The sequence below is a fragment of the Megascapheus bottae genome, chromosome 16 (genome assembly GCF_031878675.1).
Source record: "Megascapheus bottae isolate mThoBot1 chromosome 16, mThoBot2.hap1, whole genome shotgun sequence".
Taxonomy (NCBI): domain Eukaryota; kingdom Metazoa; phylum Chordata; class Mammalia; order Rodentia; family Geomyidae; genus Megascapheus; species Megascapheus bottae.
In genome coordinates this window covers 22,792,104-22,812,120 of record NC_143524.1, presented here as the reverse complement: position 1 = coordinate 22,812,120, position 20,017 = coordinate 22,792,104, and the positions used below count along the sequence as shown (strand labels likewise).

Here is a 20,017-nt window from a genome sequence, read left to right as displayed (position 1 = left end):
TAAAAATAGGCAGCCACATATTTATAGTCACAAATATTTGGCTCTTTTCTGTTTTTCATCAGTATTTTTTTCTTGCTTTACTTGTTTCATTTCCTTTAACTTTTCCCCATCATTCATAGAGTCTCTATCTAAAACTGAATTGGAGAACTGCTTACTTCTTATCTATGAAGTCACTTCAGCAAAGTTACTCTTTGGAGTTAAATCCTCATCTCTAATCTGTAACCCTCAGCTACAGCTCTCCGTCTTGGCTGCCCCATCACCGCCCTGAGAGAGGCATGTGGCAAAAGGGGTCTAGCTTTGCCCAAATCTGTTCATGAGCTTTCTTTGAAAGTAGTGAGGAGGGAAAAGCTGTGCAGGGGGAGATAGATAAATGCACAGGCTGATGATATGAATACCGTGCGGTTTGTAAATGTTGCAGTTTCCATGTGGGAATTGGGTAGGGGATTTCCAGGGCTAGTATGCTTTCTGAAATGAAAGGAAACATAGAAGTTTTCATTTTATTTCAGACAGCCTTGACTGCAAAGTAGCTTCTTCCCTAAATTTTACCAAAATTTTAGCGATTAGTTCACATACACATGTAAAAGAAAAGAAAATATTCACAATGACTTTGTCATGTGAGGTCATCTATGTGTGTCTGTACATACCCACGCACGCGCACACACACACACACACACACACACACACACACACACACAAAGGCGAAAAGAACATACACAGTACTACTTGTAGAACAAGTGACATGTACACTACTTTATATGTCTCTGAAAAGTGAAGAAAATCTTCTTTGTAATTGATACTTATAATTCATTATGAAAAGTTTTTAATCCATCAGTATAGCAGAAAGCCGTGTTTTGTCACATGAAAAACATACTACCTAGCTGCCTTTGTATAAAAGCCAACACAGCATGAGAAAAATAATAGTGCAGCCTGCGATGTACATTGAACTGGTGAAAGGAATTAAGAATGGTTTGGCTACAAACATGAAATTAATTTTTGTGTTATTTTACTTTTCATTCATATTCATACCAGGTAGACTTTGTCAGATACCTATAGTAAAGAAAAACTTGTTCATGCATGCAGCACAAAATAAAATAAGATGAAAACCTCCAGGAAATCAGCCTACTTCAAAAAACCATTAAAGTGTGCCTATCCCTCAAGCTTTACAAATGTGTTAATTGTCGTGTTTCAGTCATGTAAATATGTTTCAGCATAAAGTGACCAAGATTTCCTGTCAAAGAAGTGCTCCTATCTAGGAGTGTGGGGGTAGGGAAGGACGAAAAAGGACTAAATAACACACTGTAATGAAACCTGCCTTTGGGCAGCACATGCTTCAGTTCTGAATGCCCAGAAATACTTAGCAGGCGCTCTAGGCTGCCTAGCAATGGGGATTTTCTAATTCTGGCGAGCTTGACAAAGTAAATACAACTATTGAACATAAGGCAGCTCCTAATAAAAAACAACAATTCCCCCTTGTAAACACCTACATTTGGCCCCATTAAAAATTCTTTCTTCATACCCAGGAACTAGCAGACCCTTAAGTGTAGGGGTCTTAAAGTAAGTAGAGAGTCGTTGGGAGATTTAGTGCTGTCAGGATGCTTTGCGTGACGATGGGCAGCCAGCACTTCACACCCCCTCTCAGTCTTCCAAAAGTACTGCTCTGCATACACTGCAGGACATTATGCAGAGAAACACATTTGCCATTATGCTTTCAGAAGTCATTCACATACAGCCAAGTGGAAATCAGCCTGTGTTTGTGTGCGTGTTATACAGGATATAAAAACTTGAGATAGCCACATGTCCAGGAGAAATACTTGTCTGGACCATGAGACAGTTCTGAAAGTTCAGTAGAGTGGCAGTAACATGATAACCTAAGAATCCGATAAATTATCTGATTTCAAAATTCCAAGTCTTGCTTTTTCTCATCTGTGATTTCATCTACCTCCTAAGCTATTTATTAGCCAAACCTCTACCAGTCCCTAAACTTGGATAGTAGATCTGTTGTAGTTGTAAAACTTGCAGGGATTTAGGAATCAGCCTGAATATGTGCCCGCATATCATCTTACTGAGTAGGAAGTTTCATATAATCACTAGAAACAAACATTAATTTGAATTCTAGTAGACAAAAACAAAGGGAATGTTCCCTTTTACTTCCTCTAGTGAAGTCTCCACAGTATGTGCTTTAAGAGGGGGTGGGGATGGATAAAAAGGATCTGTCTTATAATTGGTAGTTAAAATTTATTTCGACATGTTTTTCAAGCTCACCATTCAAATCTAAAAAACAATGCCCCCAAAAATGCCTCAGTTATTCATAAGGTACCTGAGGGGAAGTGCTCGTGATTGTGTTTCACTAATCTCAAAGAGAAAGAGGGCTTACCGGATGTAGCAGTGTAAAGGGTTCTGTCAAAATAACAATCTGCTCTAGAAAAAATATAGATATATGCCTACCTACTTCTCTTCCCTGTGAGATTTGCGGCAGGCCCAGCTGAAACTTCATTCATATTCTACACACTCAGTAGCTTATATGCTCCTGCCTGCATTTTGTGTTCCAGAGCCAGACAAGCCTTAGGTTAAGCAGCAGTTGGATACTAAGGGAAAGGTTGCCAAAGGGAGAAACCCTGCTGCACAATTAATGGCAAATGAGTCTGCTAGGAGATATGAACAGCCCCATTTGGGTGACAAAGCACTATCAGAGGGTCACAGGGATGGCAGGGGTCAGGTGTGACTTCTCCATCCCATTCCTTTATCCCGGAGAAGAGGCTGGGAGGAGGTGGGATGGGAGGAAAGCACCTCTCAGGGCTTTTTCTCTTTCTATCCAATTTTTGGTAGCAGTTCAAGTTGCATTCTTTCAATCATGGCCTAAATCAATTTTTTAGTCCTTGTATTAATGTGAATAAAATGAATAGGAAAATAAGGGGAAAATATTAAAAGGTACTCCGTTTAGATTGTATAGAAAGGAAGAAGACTAATAAGACTTCCCCATACCTTAAATGTCTGAGAATTCAGGAGTGTTGACTCACCATTATGTGGATGAATACATGGTATTGCAATGTTTGATTTCTTTAAAAGCATCCCTCTCTGCCCAATTGATCTTCATTTATCTTCTGCATGTTGGAAGTCTCTCCTCTGTCTCCACCAAGAACATATGTGTATATGTTCCATGAATTCCTTTAAAGCAGGGATCTTACTTGTCTTGTTCCATGGTCAATGTTTAGACAAGTTCTGGAATGTTGAATAAGAATGAGTGTAGACACTGGCACCAAGACTGCCTAAGTTCAACTCATGCTAATGCATACAAGTTTGGTATCACCCTGATCCTTCCCATTGTTTCAGATGTGATCACAAGACAATTTAGGAAATGAATCTTAATTCAAAATGGGTTCTACAAAAAAAAAAAAAAAGGAGACCAGGAGTTTAGCCTAGTGGTAGAGTGCTTGCCTACCATGTGCAAAGACCCGGTTCAATTCCTCAGTACTTGAGCTGTGGCTCAAGTGGCAGAGTGCTAGCCTTGAGGAAAAAGAACAAGGAGAGGGCTTATTTGCTTGTGGTCCCTTGAAGAAACTTCCTTTCCCATTACTCCTGTGGATCATCATCTATGATTCCATGAAGTCACCATTGGAGGGATGTGCCCTGGGGGTCGGGGTGGGGGGGGGGGGAGCTGTGCAGCCTTCACAGCTCACTTATTTATAGCCCAGGTTTGACACCTAGGATGACTTTTAGGGGTTGACTAATTATAGGCTTCTGGCCAGGCTTGTAGTTTCTCTGACAATACAATTCCCTCCAGACTTTAGAAGATTCTCAGTGTATTTGCTTCTTTTCCGTTCTACATCATGCAAGTAATCCCAGCAAAGAATTTGTCTAGACATAGTTCTAGGATTCATGTGTAGAAAAAAAATCCACCTCTTTAGTTTATGCAGAAGGAAAATTTATTTTAAAAAAAACAATCATTGAGGGTTAGAGAAATAACTGGAAAATACTGCCATCAAACTGGCCTCTAGTCACTGCTTACCTTACTACAGTCAAAAAGGTAAGGAGTTAGGAGATCACCTCTAGAGCTCATCACTAAGGACACAAGTGTTATGGCTATAGTCTTGGAGTTAGTACACCCCACAGATGTCATTGTGCCTGCATGTTGATCCCTAACTAGCTAAACACTTATACATAAGTGACTCTCAGTTCCCATGAAACTGGTGCAGAGTCACTGGAATACCTATACCAAAACAGTTCTCTGCAGAACACCTGCAAAGACAGCAGGAAGGCTGCTTCTGTTTCTTTTCCACGTTCTGCATCTGGTACAGATGTATACCTGACTAGGTAAACCTCCTCCTCACCTCTGAAGCCCCCACCACAAGAATAGGCATGCAAGACAATGAGAGTGGATACGAAGCATCATCTTCTCTTGCCTACCACAACTGCTTCATTCTTAGGTTTGAGTTCTATTTTCTGTCTTCTCCATTTTACCTTTTTGCCTTGCATTAAAAACCACCCTTCACCAGGCACAGTGGCTCATGCCTGTAATCCTACTTACTAAGGAGGCTGAGATCTGAGATCCAGGTTCAAAGCCAGCTTGGGCACTAAAGAACGTGAGACCCTAATCTCCAATTAATCACTAGAAAACAGGAAGTGGGGCTGTGGCTCCAGGCGTAGGGTGTTAGCCTTGAGCTGAAGAGCTCAGGAACAGCACAACAACAACAAATGCCCTTCATCTGACCAGTGTCTCTGAACTGGCTTCCTTTGGTTAGCCAGCATCATACAAGAGCTCTTTAGGAAAGGCTCAGGCACATACATCTTAAGTAAAGGTTGCCACCCTGGTGTGCAGGTACAGAAACATTTGGGTGTTTCCAGTCCTGCAAGGCTCTGAATTACATTACTGAACCTTTTGTAGGTTTACATTGTAAGCTGTGGGCTACTACAAAACTTCACTCTCCTCTCTTTTCTGGAAAATCTGGTAGTTCTGGCCTGAGGCTATCTTTAATATATTATCTAGAAGTGGCAAGGTGCAACCAACATGACAATATTCTGACCTTCCCCAACATTCCATGTAAGACAGTGATTGGGAAGTATAAGGTTTGTCTTCCAACTTATCCCAGCAGTGATGGCAGCATCCCATCTCACTGCCCATCAGCCACCAACTAAGGCAACAAAGTTTTAGGTCCCAGAACTTGAGTGTTCCATGTGTCATTTTTCAATCTCTATGTAACATATATAAATATAAGTTAGATTGCTGTTAAAGAGTTACAAAAATGCAGTAGCTTAAGGAATGCAGCAATTCATACATCTTTCACATAAAAGCCCAGCTAAATAACCCAAGGCTCCTGTAGTGGCCAGCTGGCGCCAGGAAATGCTAGCCCTGTCCCTCTTAGCAGATAGCTACACCTGTCCTCGAGTCTGCATTTCGGCAAGTGGGAGTAGGCAATTTAGGTTTTCCCCTAACATTGGCAGAACCCAGAACAAGAATGAAAAATAAAAGGCCACATGATTTTGCCTAAATATTTTGAAGTTACTAGGTTAACAATCCATTAAATGTATTTTATCTTCCCTCCCTTCCAAATGTACCTTTTAGAAACCCCAGTTCAAACTCTGGTCAGGGAGCCTGAGAACATGAAGACATAGAGAATTAATAGGTAGCACACCCCCTTTTCTCTCCTTCCCCTACCTCCATCCCACACATGAGACACTCATGCTGTGTCTATGCAGCTTGCCCAACCACATTGTAACAACTCTCCACTGATAGCCATTTCTTGGCTTTTTCTTAAGTTCCAGCGTATCCACCCAAGACAACAAAGTCCATTCTCAGGTGACTAGCCTGGACAAGAGAATCATGTAGTAGTGCCTGTTGCCACTTAGACATATACCTTCTATTTGCAGAGTACATTTGATAAAGAAGGATACCGACTCTAATGTGTATTCCTTTAACCCTGTAATTACCCATCTCATGGGGTATATAGGGTCCAGGACAGAACCTTTTATGCTGAAATCTTATAGCTGCATGAAAAGGAACAGTGAGTAGACTATATCCATTTCCCTTTTAAAAGGGCATCCCAACCATAGCATTCTGCTCACGATCAAGGGACCAGCCAAGCATGTTGATGAATCCCTGGGGAAAGATGATCAGGAGCCCAAGACCAGCCTGCTCTACATAGTGAGAGCATGTCTGAAAAATTGAAAAAAGAAAAAAAAAAAAGATGAAATGACCAGAATGATATAATCACTCAGCTTCATCTTCAGCAAAAGAAGCTGGGAAATGCAGCCTATATTCATAGATTATTTCTTTTTACTCGCTGTGGAGAATAGTGAGAATAAACTAACAGTCTGGCATAGACACATACCTTTTCACAAATCATACTTTTGTTTAGACAAGTAAGTTCCTCACAATCTGCTTTCAGAGAGGTGAAAGCCGAGTTGGAGACAAGACAGTCCTGTCAGTTATAATTGACGGTCAAAATAATTGCACACCTGAACATTTTTCTATGGACAGCCAACATGAAGTGTTCCAACTCTGAAATGTTGTCTAATTTTCAGATCAGTCAGGGAGAAACAAATGAGGGTTTTTTTTTAGTTCAGAAGAGATAATATGGTTATGATATTCAGTATGACAATTTGAATCTTAAGCCCTATGAATAATTTGAATCTTAAACAAACAGAAGTAAAGCCTAACCATGCTTAGTAGAGGCTTTTGAAAAAACTAAGCTGGTACCAAATCTGCACTTGCCAATCTAGAACAAAACAGAAAAATTTTGTTGTGCCATTCTTTCTGCTGGCTTCTTTGTATATGAGGTTAGGACAGAGTTCACCAAAAATTAGAGGCATCTTCCATGTCATGAAATTGTAACCCAAAGTATAATTGCAATATAATATTACATTATAATAGTGTAATAATGGTGGAATTATATCAATGCAGGAAAAAGTATAATTATATGATAGTATAAGACACTATCTTTCACACACTCAAAACTCTGCAGTCTTGTGAAAAACAGTAGTAATGATTCCATGATGACTATGTCAGGCCTACCTCATCTGTCTTCTTCCCTTGATCCTCCTCTCTGTGCCCCAAAAGGAAACCATTCTCCACTGAGGAAAGTGAACTAGCTCTATTCACAGAGCAAGAAGAGCTCTAAACACACACATTGCTTTAGCTCCTCCCATCCATGGGCTGGTAGTGGGCTTCAAGTGTGCATTTTCTTGATAAGAAACCAAGAATGGAACCCCAGTCAGTCAGTCATTGCTCACTGCTTCTGGTTGCTCCTGATGGTTTTCCTTCAAACTGTAATGAACTGTAATCCTCATATCTCAGTCTCCTGCATACCAGGCTTACAGGCATGAGCTACTTAGACATCCCCTACCATTTAGAGCACTGAGGCACAGAGCATGGCTACAGAAAACAACAAATTACCCTACAGGTGAACACATCAAACACAAGAAAAACTCTGGACTAAGACAGCACAGCTTTTATTCATTTGTTAACGCCCCATTATATAAAGATCAAAAATAACTTTAAAACTTATATAGAGAAGCTTCATCTTCCGACATTTTCCTTTTATTTTCGTTGGTCATGCATCTTAAACTCTGGGCCTGGGTGCTGACCCTGAGCTCTTCAGCTGAAGGCTCTAGAACTCTACCACTTGAGCCACAGCACCACTTCCAGTTTTCTGGTTGTTAATTGGAAATAAGAGTCTCACAGATTTTCGTGCCCAGGCTGGCTTTGAACTATGATCCTCAGATCAAACTCCTGAGTAACTAAGATTACAGGCATGAGCCACCAGTGCCCAGCTCCAACATTTTCTTTATTAGTTATTTTGTCAGCGATGAAGATGTGCAAAAGACAGATTATGAAAATAAGATGAATGGCAAATTGCCTTCTTTATACAGCCATGAATGAATATTTATACTAGGCCTGTTTATACTATGACCATTTACATTGCTTCATCAAGTGTGAGGAAAAATGTTTACAGATCCTCAGAAAAGAATTGTATATAATTTATACCCAGGTGCTGGCTTGCTGACTGAGACCTGGCAGCTAAATCCAGTATTCTGTTGTTATCATATGTAATCATATGTGCTTCATTCATTAGATGTATAAGATTACTTCATTGTCCTGGTAAACTCTTTTCTTTCACTTCATTATACTTTATATACTTGTTGAGTCAAATGAAACAAAAAGAAATATAATAAATTACTATAATACTTTACAGTTCACAAATATCTCACTTGATCCTGAGAACACAGTCTTGTGAAGGAAAGAATATTCTCTGAGACTTGGACAGCTGCATTGAATGGTCTGTGTCACATTGAGATCTGAGGACACGGGAAGATATTTGAATGTATTCTACTTCCATGTCTAGTGGTTCTGTACCATGACATAGCTATAGTTCTGCTATAGCATTGAACATGGAGGTAGAGAGTCTCAGTGGCTGCCTCTGTTAAAGGATGGATATGGGACCTATAAGATGTGCATTTAAATCAGTATGGTTTTCCCTATTGGCTATCTGCAAAGCACTGTAGCAGACAGCTATAACAAATGCCTTACAAAAGGCAGCAAAAAGGGAGCCAAGAAGAAAGTGATAGACTCATTTTCTAAAACAGGTTGGCATGATGTAAAAGCATTGGACATGCTCAGTGTAAGAGATAACAGAATAACATTAGTCACAAAGACTCAAAAAATTCAAATTACATCTTAAAGAGTCAAGTGTTTGAAATGAACCTTTCTGATCTTCAGAATGATGAAGTTTCATTTAGAACATTCAAAGTAATTACTGGGGATGTCCTGATCAAAAACTGCCTGACCAACTTTCCATGACATGGATCTTATCCATTACAAAAAGTGACATGGTCAAAAAGTACCCATGGCCAAAAAGTGACAAGATATGATTGAAGCTCAGCTGATGTCAAGAAGATTTAAAAAAGAAAAGAAGCAAAAAAGAAAAATCCAGCAATCACAATTCAAGACCTCCTATATTCAACACCAAATATGCAAGGAGATAGTGAAAGTCTTGATCCAAGAAGTAAACGCAAATTACTTAAAAGAAGTTATCAATAGAAATGATTCCAGCCTAGTGGTGGAGTATTTGCCTGGCATGCACAAAGACCTGGTCTCAATTCCTCGGTACTACATACACAGAAAAAGTCAGAAATGGTGCTGTGGCTCAAGTGGTAGAGTGCTACCCTTGAGAAAAGTCCAAGAACAGTGCTCAAGCCCTGAGTTCAAGCCTCAGGACTGGCAAAAAAAAAAAAATTATAAAATTCCAGACAGCATTAAGAAAAACATAGGAAAGGCTTGCCAGTCTCTCTGTCCATCTATGATAACTTTGTTAGAAAAACTTAAAACAGCCAGGCATAGCACCTGTAATCCTTGCTACACAGGAGGCAGAGATCTGAGAATCAAGGTTCAAAACCTGAGCACAAAAATACCTGAGACTTATCTCCAATTAGCCTCTAGAAAACAGGAAGTGGGGCTTGTCTCAAGGGTAGGGCAGGAGCCTTGAGCTGAAGAGCTCAGAATAACACCCAGGCCCAGGGTAGGGAGGTAGCCTTGAGCTGAAGAGCTCAGGAACAGCGCCCAGGCCTAGTTCAAGCCCCATGACCCACCCCAAAAAAGACAAACTTAAAACACTATGGTGAATGTGGTGGTTCTGGAAAAGCTAGAAAAGATGAGACCAGTGCTAAAGCCAAGCTGATAGATGTGAAGAATCTCCAATCCAAGAATCCATTTAAAATTCAGATTTTTTTTCCCCTGGTATTCCACTCAAGGCTGGCATTCTACCACTTGAATTGTACTTCCATTTCTGGCTTTTTGCTGGTTCATTAGAGATTACAGAGTTTCTTGGATTTATCTGCTAACAAACAGACTAACAAGCTTCTAGCCTTGATCCTCATATCTCAGCCTCATAGGTAGCCAGGATTACAAGTGCGAGACACTAGTACCCAGACACCAGCAAAGTGCACATTGTTTTAATATTGGCAAATGAAAAGATCTGTTTGTGATGGTTTGAGAACTAAGTTAATCAGGTGTGTTTTAAAGAAAAAGAAAAATACATATTACCAGGACTTTAAAATATGAATGACATGGGCTGGGAGTTTGGCCTAGTGGTAGAGAGCTTGCCTAGCATGCACCAAGACCTGGGTTCAATTCCTCATTACCACATACATAGAAAAAAGCCAGAAGTGGTGATGTGGCTCAAGTGGTAGAGCTGTAGCCTTGAGAAAAAAGCCCAAGGACACTGCTCAGGCCCTGAATTCAAGTCCCAGGACTGGCAAAAAATAAAATAAAATATGAATGACTTTCTCTGGTTGTAAGCAAAGGGAATGTCAAAATATTTTAAAAGATTAAAATAGGGCCAGGAGTTTGGCCTAGCAGTAGAGTGCTTGTCTAGCATGCACAAAGGACCCAGGTTCGATTCCTTGATACCACATGCATAGAAAAAAGCCAGAAATGGTGCTGTGGCTCAAGTGGTAGAGCTATGGCCTTGAGAAAACCCAAGGACAGTGCTCAGGCCCTGAGCTCAAGCCCAGGACTTGCAAAAAAAAAAAAAAAAATATATATATATATATATATATGTATGTATGCATGTATGTATGTATGTATATAAAGCTAGGCACCAGGAGCTGACACCTATACTTCTAGCTGCTCAGGAGGCTGATATTTAAGGATCCCAATTTGAAGCCAGTTCTGGCAGACAAAAATCCATGAAACTCTTACCTCCAGTTAGCCAGTTTAAAAAAAAAAAAATTATGGAGATATGGCAGAAGTGGTAGCCACCAACCATGAGCAAAACACTCAAGTAATACCAGCACCAAGAAGGGAGAAAAAAAAGTATCCATCTGTGAAGGGTTAAAATGCACCCTATCAATTGTCTTCACAAAATAAACAGTACCTGGCAGTTTGGTCTTTGGCAAAATATACAAAATACAAGCTGATTAAACTTATTTTAATGAATATTTGCTTACAATTTGTGTCAAATTCAGATGTAATCTAGATTCATTATCTTGGTCCTTCTGCTTGGAAACCATGTGCTGAGCACAGGTCTGGCAGGCTAGTAGGAAAAGAATTAGGAAGAGAACCATTCTGCTGACTCAGAAGGAACAGAGTGTATGGTGGCTAAGCCCTGGGAAGAGGCAGAAGCAGGCACTGGAAAAGAATTTCAGAATCCAATTCTCCTTGCTATCCCTTAGAGCTTCAGAGCAAAGCACCTTTGCTGCTCCTAGGTTATGGCTCTGGACTTCCTGAGAGCCTGAGGGGGCCATTGGCAGCTGCCTCCACTAAGCTACCTGTGGTTTGGTTCCCTCACTGTTTCCCTCCTTGCAGTGTTGGAGGATCCTGTGGGATCAATTGCAAGTCACCCAGGCCTGTGTGTCTATTGTAGAAGTTGCCCCAACTTCACCCCATTTCTTTGGCTGTATCCCTATTGTAGACAAGATAATGGGAAAAGCAGGGTACTAACCATTGTTTCTATATCATCAACATAGTCCCTTCCTCCCAGAATCTGAAAAAAACTAACCAGTTGGAAAAAAAAACATACTCAGCTCAGAAGATCATGTATGTTTGTGCTAGTAAACCTTGCATGCATCAGGACCTGGAGGGTTAAAGGAGAAAAGATGAACACTTTGATTTGGCTTATAAGGTTCACAAGTCATATAGTCGTTTTCATTATAGTCTCATTTTTATTTACTCCCCTACGCAATAAAAATGTATTCCCGTCCACCTTTCAGTTTAGTCAAAGGAGATCGCCGAGGTATACAGCTTTGCAAGATGGTTTTTTTCCAGAAGACAGATCTGGGGTACAGCAGCATCTGAACACTTCCTTGTCAAGGATGTAAAGGTTTTGCAAGCCTCAAAGGAAAACTCCCTAACGCACCTGGCAAGCCCAGAACCTGATCTCTCCTTCCTCCCTGCTTCACATTGCACTGACAAGGTGCGGGAGGGAGGCTTCAAAAGAAAGAAACCAAAACCCACTGCTTGAGAATTTCCATTGCATGGTGAGCACATTTCAAGCAACAATCCAGAAAAGCCAGCAAACTCACACAGATTTGCAAATCTCCAAGAGACATCTCTGTACTTTTTCTTAAAAGACGTAAATATCCAGCTTACTTTGTCATGTAGCATTTGGCTAGAAACAGTTACTCCGAATTTTTATGCTCAGAAATTTCACAGGAATGATAGGTGATTTTTTTCCCTCAAAGCCATTCAACCTGAAAGATTTCCAAACACATCACATGTCACATTTAGCTAGTTTTGCAATGAAGGGCTTGCAGCCAACTGGCTCGCATTCATTTGCCTAGAAAAGAAATACAGAAGAAAAGTTCTTAGCCAGTAAAAAAGCAAATAAGTGAAATCCTGAAATTTAAATTGTATTTTGCTAGTCCTGAATAAATTACACTAGTTACTCCATTTGGAATATTAGAGCAAGATGACCCTTCAACCAAATTCATCCTATAGGCTTACAGTTATACTGGTCCTACTGTTAAGCAAATCCTCATTCAATATGTCAGAATCTAGTTTAACACATAAGACCCAGCTCAGATCTCATCTTTGGGATCTGAAGCTTTATCCTGCCCTCCTTCTCCACCATTTCTGCTTTCTCTCTGCCTCTTTGGTATGCGTAAGTTGGAGTGTTTGCTAAAGGGTGACTTGTGTTTGTTCTTACTCACATTACTTGATTTATGGAAATAAAGAATATAGAAGATGCTCTGTCATTTGTGAGGTTCCATCCAAATGTGTACACATACACACACACGTTTATTCGTAGTAACTAAATATCATATAGCCTACAAACCATGCAAGTTATCAAGTCAAGATTTCTTTTAAGGTGGGCACTGGTGGCTCATGTCTGTGATCCTAGCTTCTCAGGTATTTCCGATCTAAGGATCATGGTTTGAAGCCAACTCAGGTAGAAAAATATCCATGAGGGGCCAGGAGTTTGGCCTAGTGGTTGAGTGCTTGCCTAGCATGCATGAAGACCAGGGTTCGATTCCTCGGTACCACATACATAGAAAAAAGCCAGAAGTAGTGCTGAGGCTCAAGTGGTAGAGCTCTAGCCTTGAGAAAGTCCAAGGACAGTGCTCAGGCCCTGAGCTCAAGCCCAGGACTGCCAAAAAAAAAAAAAAAGAAAGAAAAATATCCATGAGACGCTTATATCCAACAAATCACTTAAGATCCAGAAGTGGTGCTGTGGCTCAAAGTAACCTTGAATGAAACCACTCTGGGACAGCACCCAGGCCCTAGGTTCAAGTCCCATGGGGAAAAAAAAAATCTCTTACATCTCTGATCCTTTTTAATGCTGGTTTTTCTTCAGAGAACCTTTTCTGGAACAAAGTAGAAATAATAGAAGTATTTAAAGAAATTCTTAATTATTTAAAGAAATTAGAGACATTGAAAATAGAAACCTATTTGATTTCATGGAGGTTTTTTTGATCATTCAAGAAATAACCTCTATTTTTTCAGTATGAATAGAAAAGTCTTTAAAAGGCAAATCATAAAAAGGAGGCTGAGTGCTGGAGTGTAGCTAAGTGCTAGAATTTGCCTCCCATGCACCAATCCAAGTCCTAGGTTCAACCATAAGCACTATGAAAGCGTGAACAATGTAACATCGATATTCACAAGACAGTATTTTGGAAATGAACTTTACAATTTAGGAGGAGTTAGGAGGGCAGGAAAAACATGAGAAGAAGTAACAATGTTCAAGAAGTAATGTACTTACTACCTTATGAATGTAACTGTTACCTCTCTATACATCACCCTGACAATAAAATTAAATTTTAAAAAAAGAAATAGGCATTTATGTACTTGATAAGTAACAGGCTGGGTGCTGAGGATAAAATGAATAGTTGTCTGTGAACATTACTATATGAATAATATCACCTTCCTGGTGTTTCTCACATGTTTGTTAACCATGTTTCTGTAGAATGCTGCCTTCTCTCTTAAATATGTTTGTATCAAAAAAGGAACAAGCAAATAAAATGAAGAAGTATCTTTTCACAGTTAGTTTAAATGCTTTGAAATATTTTGAACCCTTGTACACAGCTTGTGTTTACATGAGAGTAAACAAGCTTTTCATCGGAAAAGAATGTAGCTGGAACATATGCTTGTGGAGCATAATATTTTGACACACACACACACACACACACACACACGTTCTTCTCTTTTTCATCCCTTTTTTTTTTTTTGGTGTGTCATATTCAAGGGAGTTCTGCAGGTACCTTGCCCTTTAGAAAGCTCTGGTTAGTCATTGGAGAGTGTCATCCTGCCCTACTCATCCCCTCTCACACACCGTGCCTCATACAACAGACAGTTCCTGGTAACTCCAGGGATTGCTTGTGGAACCCCTTTGGAGAACTACATCTACAGATGCCTTGTAAACAGTGGCAAGAGGTTCGCATAGAACCTGCACACACCTTCCTGTATACAATCTCAAAATTGCCTGTAATATCTAACAGTGATGTGTAAGTAGGTGTTACACTATAACAGGTCAAGAGAAATAAGGCAAGAAGTCTGTATATGTTCAGCCTATGTTTCCAAGCCATGGTTGCTTGAATCCAGAGATGTGGATGCACTGATAAGGAAAGCCAATTGTTTGTTTCCTTAAATTTGGATTTTTATGAAACAGATTATAGACTAGGAGTATTGATGGGTTATATATTCTTTCCAGAACAAAAGTCTATATTCACATTTAAGATGAAGGGCTTATTCGAAGACAAACTATACTTTTGAAGGCATGCAATCAAACAACCAAGACCTGGAACAAGACATAGTTGATGTATTGAAGCATATGAAATATACTGACCCTCTGTTTGCCAGCATTTTTTCATTATGTCCACATTTCTAAGAAGGTTGTTAGTCAGTTCCAATCAAAACTCTAATCCTACAATGTGCTGGTGACTACTCAGGAGGCTGAGATCTGAGGATCACTGTTTAGAGCCAGCCTGGGCAGGAAAATCTATGAGATTCTTATCTCCAACTAACCATCAGAAAACTAAAATTGGTGCTATGGCTCAAAGTGGTAGAGCACCAGCCTTGAGCTGAAGAGCTCAGGAACAGCGCCTAGGCCCAAAGTTCAAGCCTTATAATAACAGACTGAAAAAAAAATTACAAAGGGAAACAGGCATTTGTGTGAAATTTATAGTTCCTAAAAAGCTACATCTGATGTAAAAAGCATTTATTGAGCCATGTCAAAAAGGACAAGGCTATTGTGACATACTTAAGTTTTCTGTGTTGGTTTTGCTGGTATATAATAGGAAAATGAAGATTCTAATTAGCTCTGGTATTGTTCATATAACTTACCAAGAAGCTAATACTAAAATTGTGAGATTAAGTAGTTTTTATCAGGCAGTTAAAGTTTTTAAGTATAGTTTTTAATGATTATATGAAAGCTGAAGGAAATTTTTAAAGGTATTTTAATGGTACAGGTGAAGGTACCAATGGCTGTTAGATATCACACTCTATGAAAGCTTCATTACCTTACTTGATACAGGTTGCTAAATAGCCATTGCACAGAGAAAAAGTCTACTGGGTGCCTTTACCATCAAGAGGCTGATGCTACACTTTTGTCATGTGAGGAAATAATGCACATGCTCTAACTGCTAAACAGAAAAAGAACCTAGAGACAGAAAGAACAAAACAAAAAGTTAACTGAAATAAAACTTGATCAACATAACTGTATTTTGAAACATTCCAGGAAGGTTACTACTTGTCAAACATGTCTGGGGTTGTTTGTTAAAAGTTATATTTAATAAATGAACACCTGACCTTAAAAAAAAAAAAAGGACAAGGCTAGGTACTAATGGCTCACGCCTGTAATCCTAGCTGGTCAGGAGGCTGAGATCTAAGAATCATGGTTGGAAGCCAAGCCTAGACCGGAAATCCCTGAGACTCTTATCTTCGATTAACCACCAAAAAGTAGTAAGTGAACCTGTGGCTCAAATGTTAGAAAACTAGCCTTGAACACAGAAGCTCAATGAATGATAGATTCAGGACAGACCAAAAAAGAAAAATTTTAAAAAGAAGGGAATTTTAAAAAGCAAGCAAACAAAAAAGAACCTTACTATAATCTATATACTTTTAAATTTATGCATTTACATGTTTTAATTTCTGCCTAAGAAGAAAATTGTAATATGTTTTCATGTAGACCCTAAAAATATTCCACTAAGATACTTGGTCCAGTGTCTTCAGTGGTTGTAAATTGTAAAGATCTAATAAGAATGGGCTTCAGTCTGAAGGATTGTTCTAATAAGAATGGGCTTCAGTCTGAAAGATTGTTTTAGTAGGAATTTTACATGCAAGACTAAATGCTGATCAACAGAGCATAATATTGTATCCTGAACTATGCTGGTGAAAGCAAATGTAATTTTTTTTCTTCTTTTCCTTCTCTTGAAATTTCCTGCCATAGAGACTGCATTTGCCTCCAGACTTGTCAGACACAGTGAGCCGCTCAAGCAAACAGGACCTGGCAGAATCCGCCAAGCTGCAGGGCCTAGGTTGTGGCATGATGGCCGGAGGCAAGAAGCACCTGGACTTCTAGAGATCCCTCCTTAGTGGTTGCATGCAGAATTATATGACACTCTAATTATGATTGCTAACAGCTTGTGTAAATATTGTTCTTAATGAACTGACCCTCCAATCCCTGAAAAACATCCTGTGTAATCCTTTACAAAGTAGGGCTACCATTCTTCATTTTTTTAAATAAGCTTTTTGTACTTTGAAATTTTGCTTTTGCTATGTGGAGAACAAATAAGTAATTTATTTTTAAATAAACACCTAAAAAAAGTAAAAAAAAAAAATCAAGTGCCTTCAAGTAATCTTTTTTTTTTCCATATGTGTGGAGTAAGTGAAGTAGCATATAAATCTTGAAATTTATGTTGTGTGTGAAAATGGTTTATTGTTATTTCTGAAAAACTCACTTGCCATGAAAAATTTTTCAAAAGAGATTGTATTTGTTACTATATGGAATAATTTTGCATTTACGTACTGTGACTAACGTGTTAATGATGGAATACTATTTGGGGATTTAGACCCAATTAAAGGTAACTAGTCTGCTATAAGTTAATAAATGGAAAGAACTTGAGTGATAGACAATGTGGAAAATGAAATTGTATAGCTTTTGTGTGGTACTCCTAAATGATTGAAGTCAGCCCTATGAAATTATGTCAACAAGCATAATTCTGGACTGAAATTCAAATTGGCAACTACAGTAAGGCTATAGGATACCTGAGAAAGACATGCATTAAATCTTGGTGAGAGATTTAAAAAATATAGGTCTAATATAAAGCAGAAAATGAAACTGATTCAAACCTAATATATCACATAAACTTTTTTTCACTTATGAACATTAGCTAAGTATGTAAATGTGTAACCATATAAATATGTGTTTTTAGATACAAAGCCAATCGAACCAGTCTTTAGATGAAATATTAGGTTTTTAAATCAAAGATTCACATTCTCAAAGCTGTTGACAAATAGGTAAAAAGAGAGAATTTAAAAATAATTGATATTTTTACAGAGCCTCAGTTTTTCAAATACTCACTGGGAGAAACTGGATTTTCAAAATTTATTTTCAAATATATTAGGATATTTTGAAGCAGTTAAAACTAGCCGTTTAAAGCAGTTTGCTTTTAATAGAACATGAGTGATACTTTATTTGCTCTTGACAACAAAGTAGAAAACAAAGAATAGGTTTTTAAAACTGTCTAACCGATATGATGAATGTCAGTCACTTTAAAAAAAAAACAATGTAGCATAAACACATACTGTATACAGCTTTTATTCAGATTAGAATAATTGAATCAATGACAGTGATTTGCCAGGATGTCAAATCTCTCCATCATATCCTGTCACTACCAGTTTATTTTTTGTGATCAAAATCAAAAAGACAACTGTTTTGTCACCGCTATTTCATTAGTACTAAGAACTCACGTTTATTCTTCTATTTTTTTAAATGTCTGGTTTACTTTTTTTCATCTCTTTTAATTCTAAAGACACAAATTCTTCTCATTTTCTTTTCAAAATAAAGTTTCAGAATTGATCTGTCAGTTCAAATTAAAAGGCTTTTATACTAAGCAAATGTGCTTTTAAGATTAAAGTAACTTCAAAAAATCGATTTAGTCCATAGATAATAATATGCAGATACTCCACAGAGTTTTATTATGTCCTTTGAAAGCATTATGAATAGTACAAATAAATTCCATATGAATGTTTTAATTGGGTTATTATTTTAATAATGCTAACCTTACCCTTACCTTGTTGTGATTCATTTTACACAAACATACAACAGAACAATTGCTGAGCATTTGACTCTGAAAAGGAAATGTGAGGTCATCAGATATGTAAATTACTTGTCAAAATACTTAATAGGTCATTGATTTACTTCCCTGGCTGTCCTGTCTATAAAATTAACAGCCAATTACTAGTTAATGTATGCTTTGCAAATAGATAAGTATTATAAAAATTGAGTGAACATCTTTTAACCCTTGTTTTAAATATAAATGAAACTTTGAAACTCAGTAGAAGTGCATTTGAATAATAATGAGAACCTAGGCTTTTTAAACACAGTAAAAATGCATTTTGAAAAATAAGAATATCTAGGCTTTCCAAAAATATTGGGTCCATGTGCTTTGTTTTTCTGATTCACTGGAAAAATAAACTACTGCAGAGGAATGTGTATTCTTCTTCTGCTAAAACACTTCTGGAAATCATGTGTTTTCCTTCCTTATGGAAGTAGTATTTGTTCTATAGTATTCTAATAACTTACACATAAAAATATTGGTTTCCAAAAATGTTATTGTATGTATACATATTTATCTGCTTAATTCTGTGAACTCTAATATGTTTTTTTCAATTATCAATTTGATTCAAATATTGAGATAGTGAAAACTGCCAACTACAGTAGCTGAAATGTTTCATATCTTTTCAGTGTTTCCAGTATATGAGCCATGTGTGGTGTTCATTTCTTTAATATGAGGTCAATATTTTGACTACTGCAGTCTGGTCGGGTACTGTTATAAGACTTACTGAATTTCCCACTAATAGCCACCAGATAATATCCACTGTTCTCTTCTTTTCCACTTTTTTTTTAATATCCACCTCCAGGACCTTCTAATTCTAAGCCTAGACCAAATAAAAATGCTTCAAAAGGGACACTCTTCAATCAGTTCCCTGTCTGTCTTTAATTTTAATGAAGGAGACACATACATACACATACAAAAGGGAAGTGGGAAACGCCCTGTGTATTTGTTTAAGCCCATTATTAATGTCATTTCTAAGACATCATGTTACTGCTCTAAAGATAGTCACCATCACCAGCATCAAAAGTAAGCAATATTAACCCTTACTACTTACACTTTGAACTTTAAAAGGGAGTACTTTTAGTCTTCCATGACCAAGGCAAAAAATTAAAATATTGTCAACATTAATGTGCATAGCAGAAAAAAAGGAACAGAAGAATACAAATACCATGCTAAGGTAACAAACAGAGAACAATACTGAATCTCAGTACTGTAGAAATAATCTTAGGAAGCTTAGTAATGATAAAAAAAAAAAAAGAAGGAAGATGGCTCTATTACCCATATCATGAGGCCAGTTGTTTATCATTTACGAATTAGGATACACAACTTTAGTGGGAAATATTCTTGGAAAATTATTGCAGTTAAAAGCACTTTCTACCCATATGCCAGTCAGATTTGAAGAAAATTTGCAGATTTTTATCCTAGAAAGTAGAATCACAATATCCCTGAAGATTCCTTTTGATACGAAGATAGGAGGAAAAGGCCAGTTCCCAGAATTGCTATCACAGTGCCACTGATGCTGTCCGCAGCAGGCCTGGAGCTTCCATCCAGAGGGCAGCTACTTCCCCTGGGGTGCAGACAGAGGCAGATCCTGCTGGACCAGAGGGCTTCCAGAGCTGAGCAGCAGTTTCTTCAGACTATACCAGGCTGTGTCACTGTGCCTAGCACTCCTGACCCTCAGAGGACACGTATACGTGCTTAGGTGCACACCTGGAGACACGGAGTTCCTGTGGCAGCCCCCTTTTCTCGT

At 38.3% G+C, this 20,017-nt stretch overlaps 1 protein-coding gene across 1 annotated transcript in view; it reads left to right on the top strand.

The window, feature by feature from the left end:
• Nucleotides 1-17,497, top strand: part of Elp4 (elongator acetyltransferase complex subunit 4) — a 178,827-nt gene extending 161,330 nt beyond the window's left edge. The window contains exon 10 of the mRNA XM_090347951.1: nucleotides 16,377-17,497. Coding sequence (XP_090204077.1) covers nucleotides 16,377-16,508 — 132 coding nt within the window. The 3' untranslated portion in view covers nucleotides 16,509-17,497. The remainder of the gene's footprint in view (nucleotides 1-16,376) is intronic.
• Nucleotides 17,498-20,017: the final 2,520 nt, after the last annotated feature.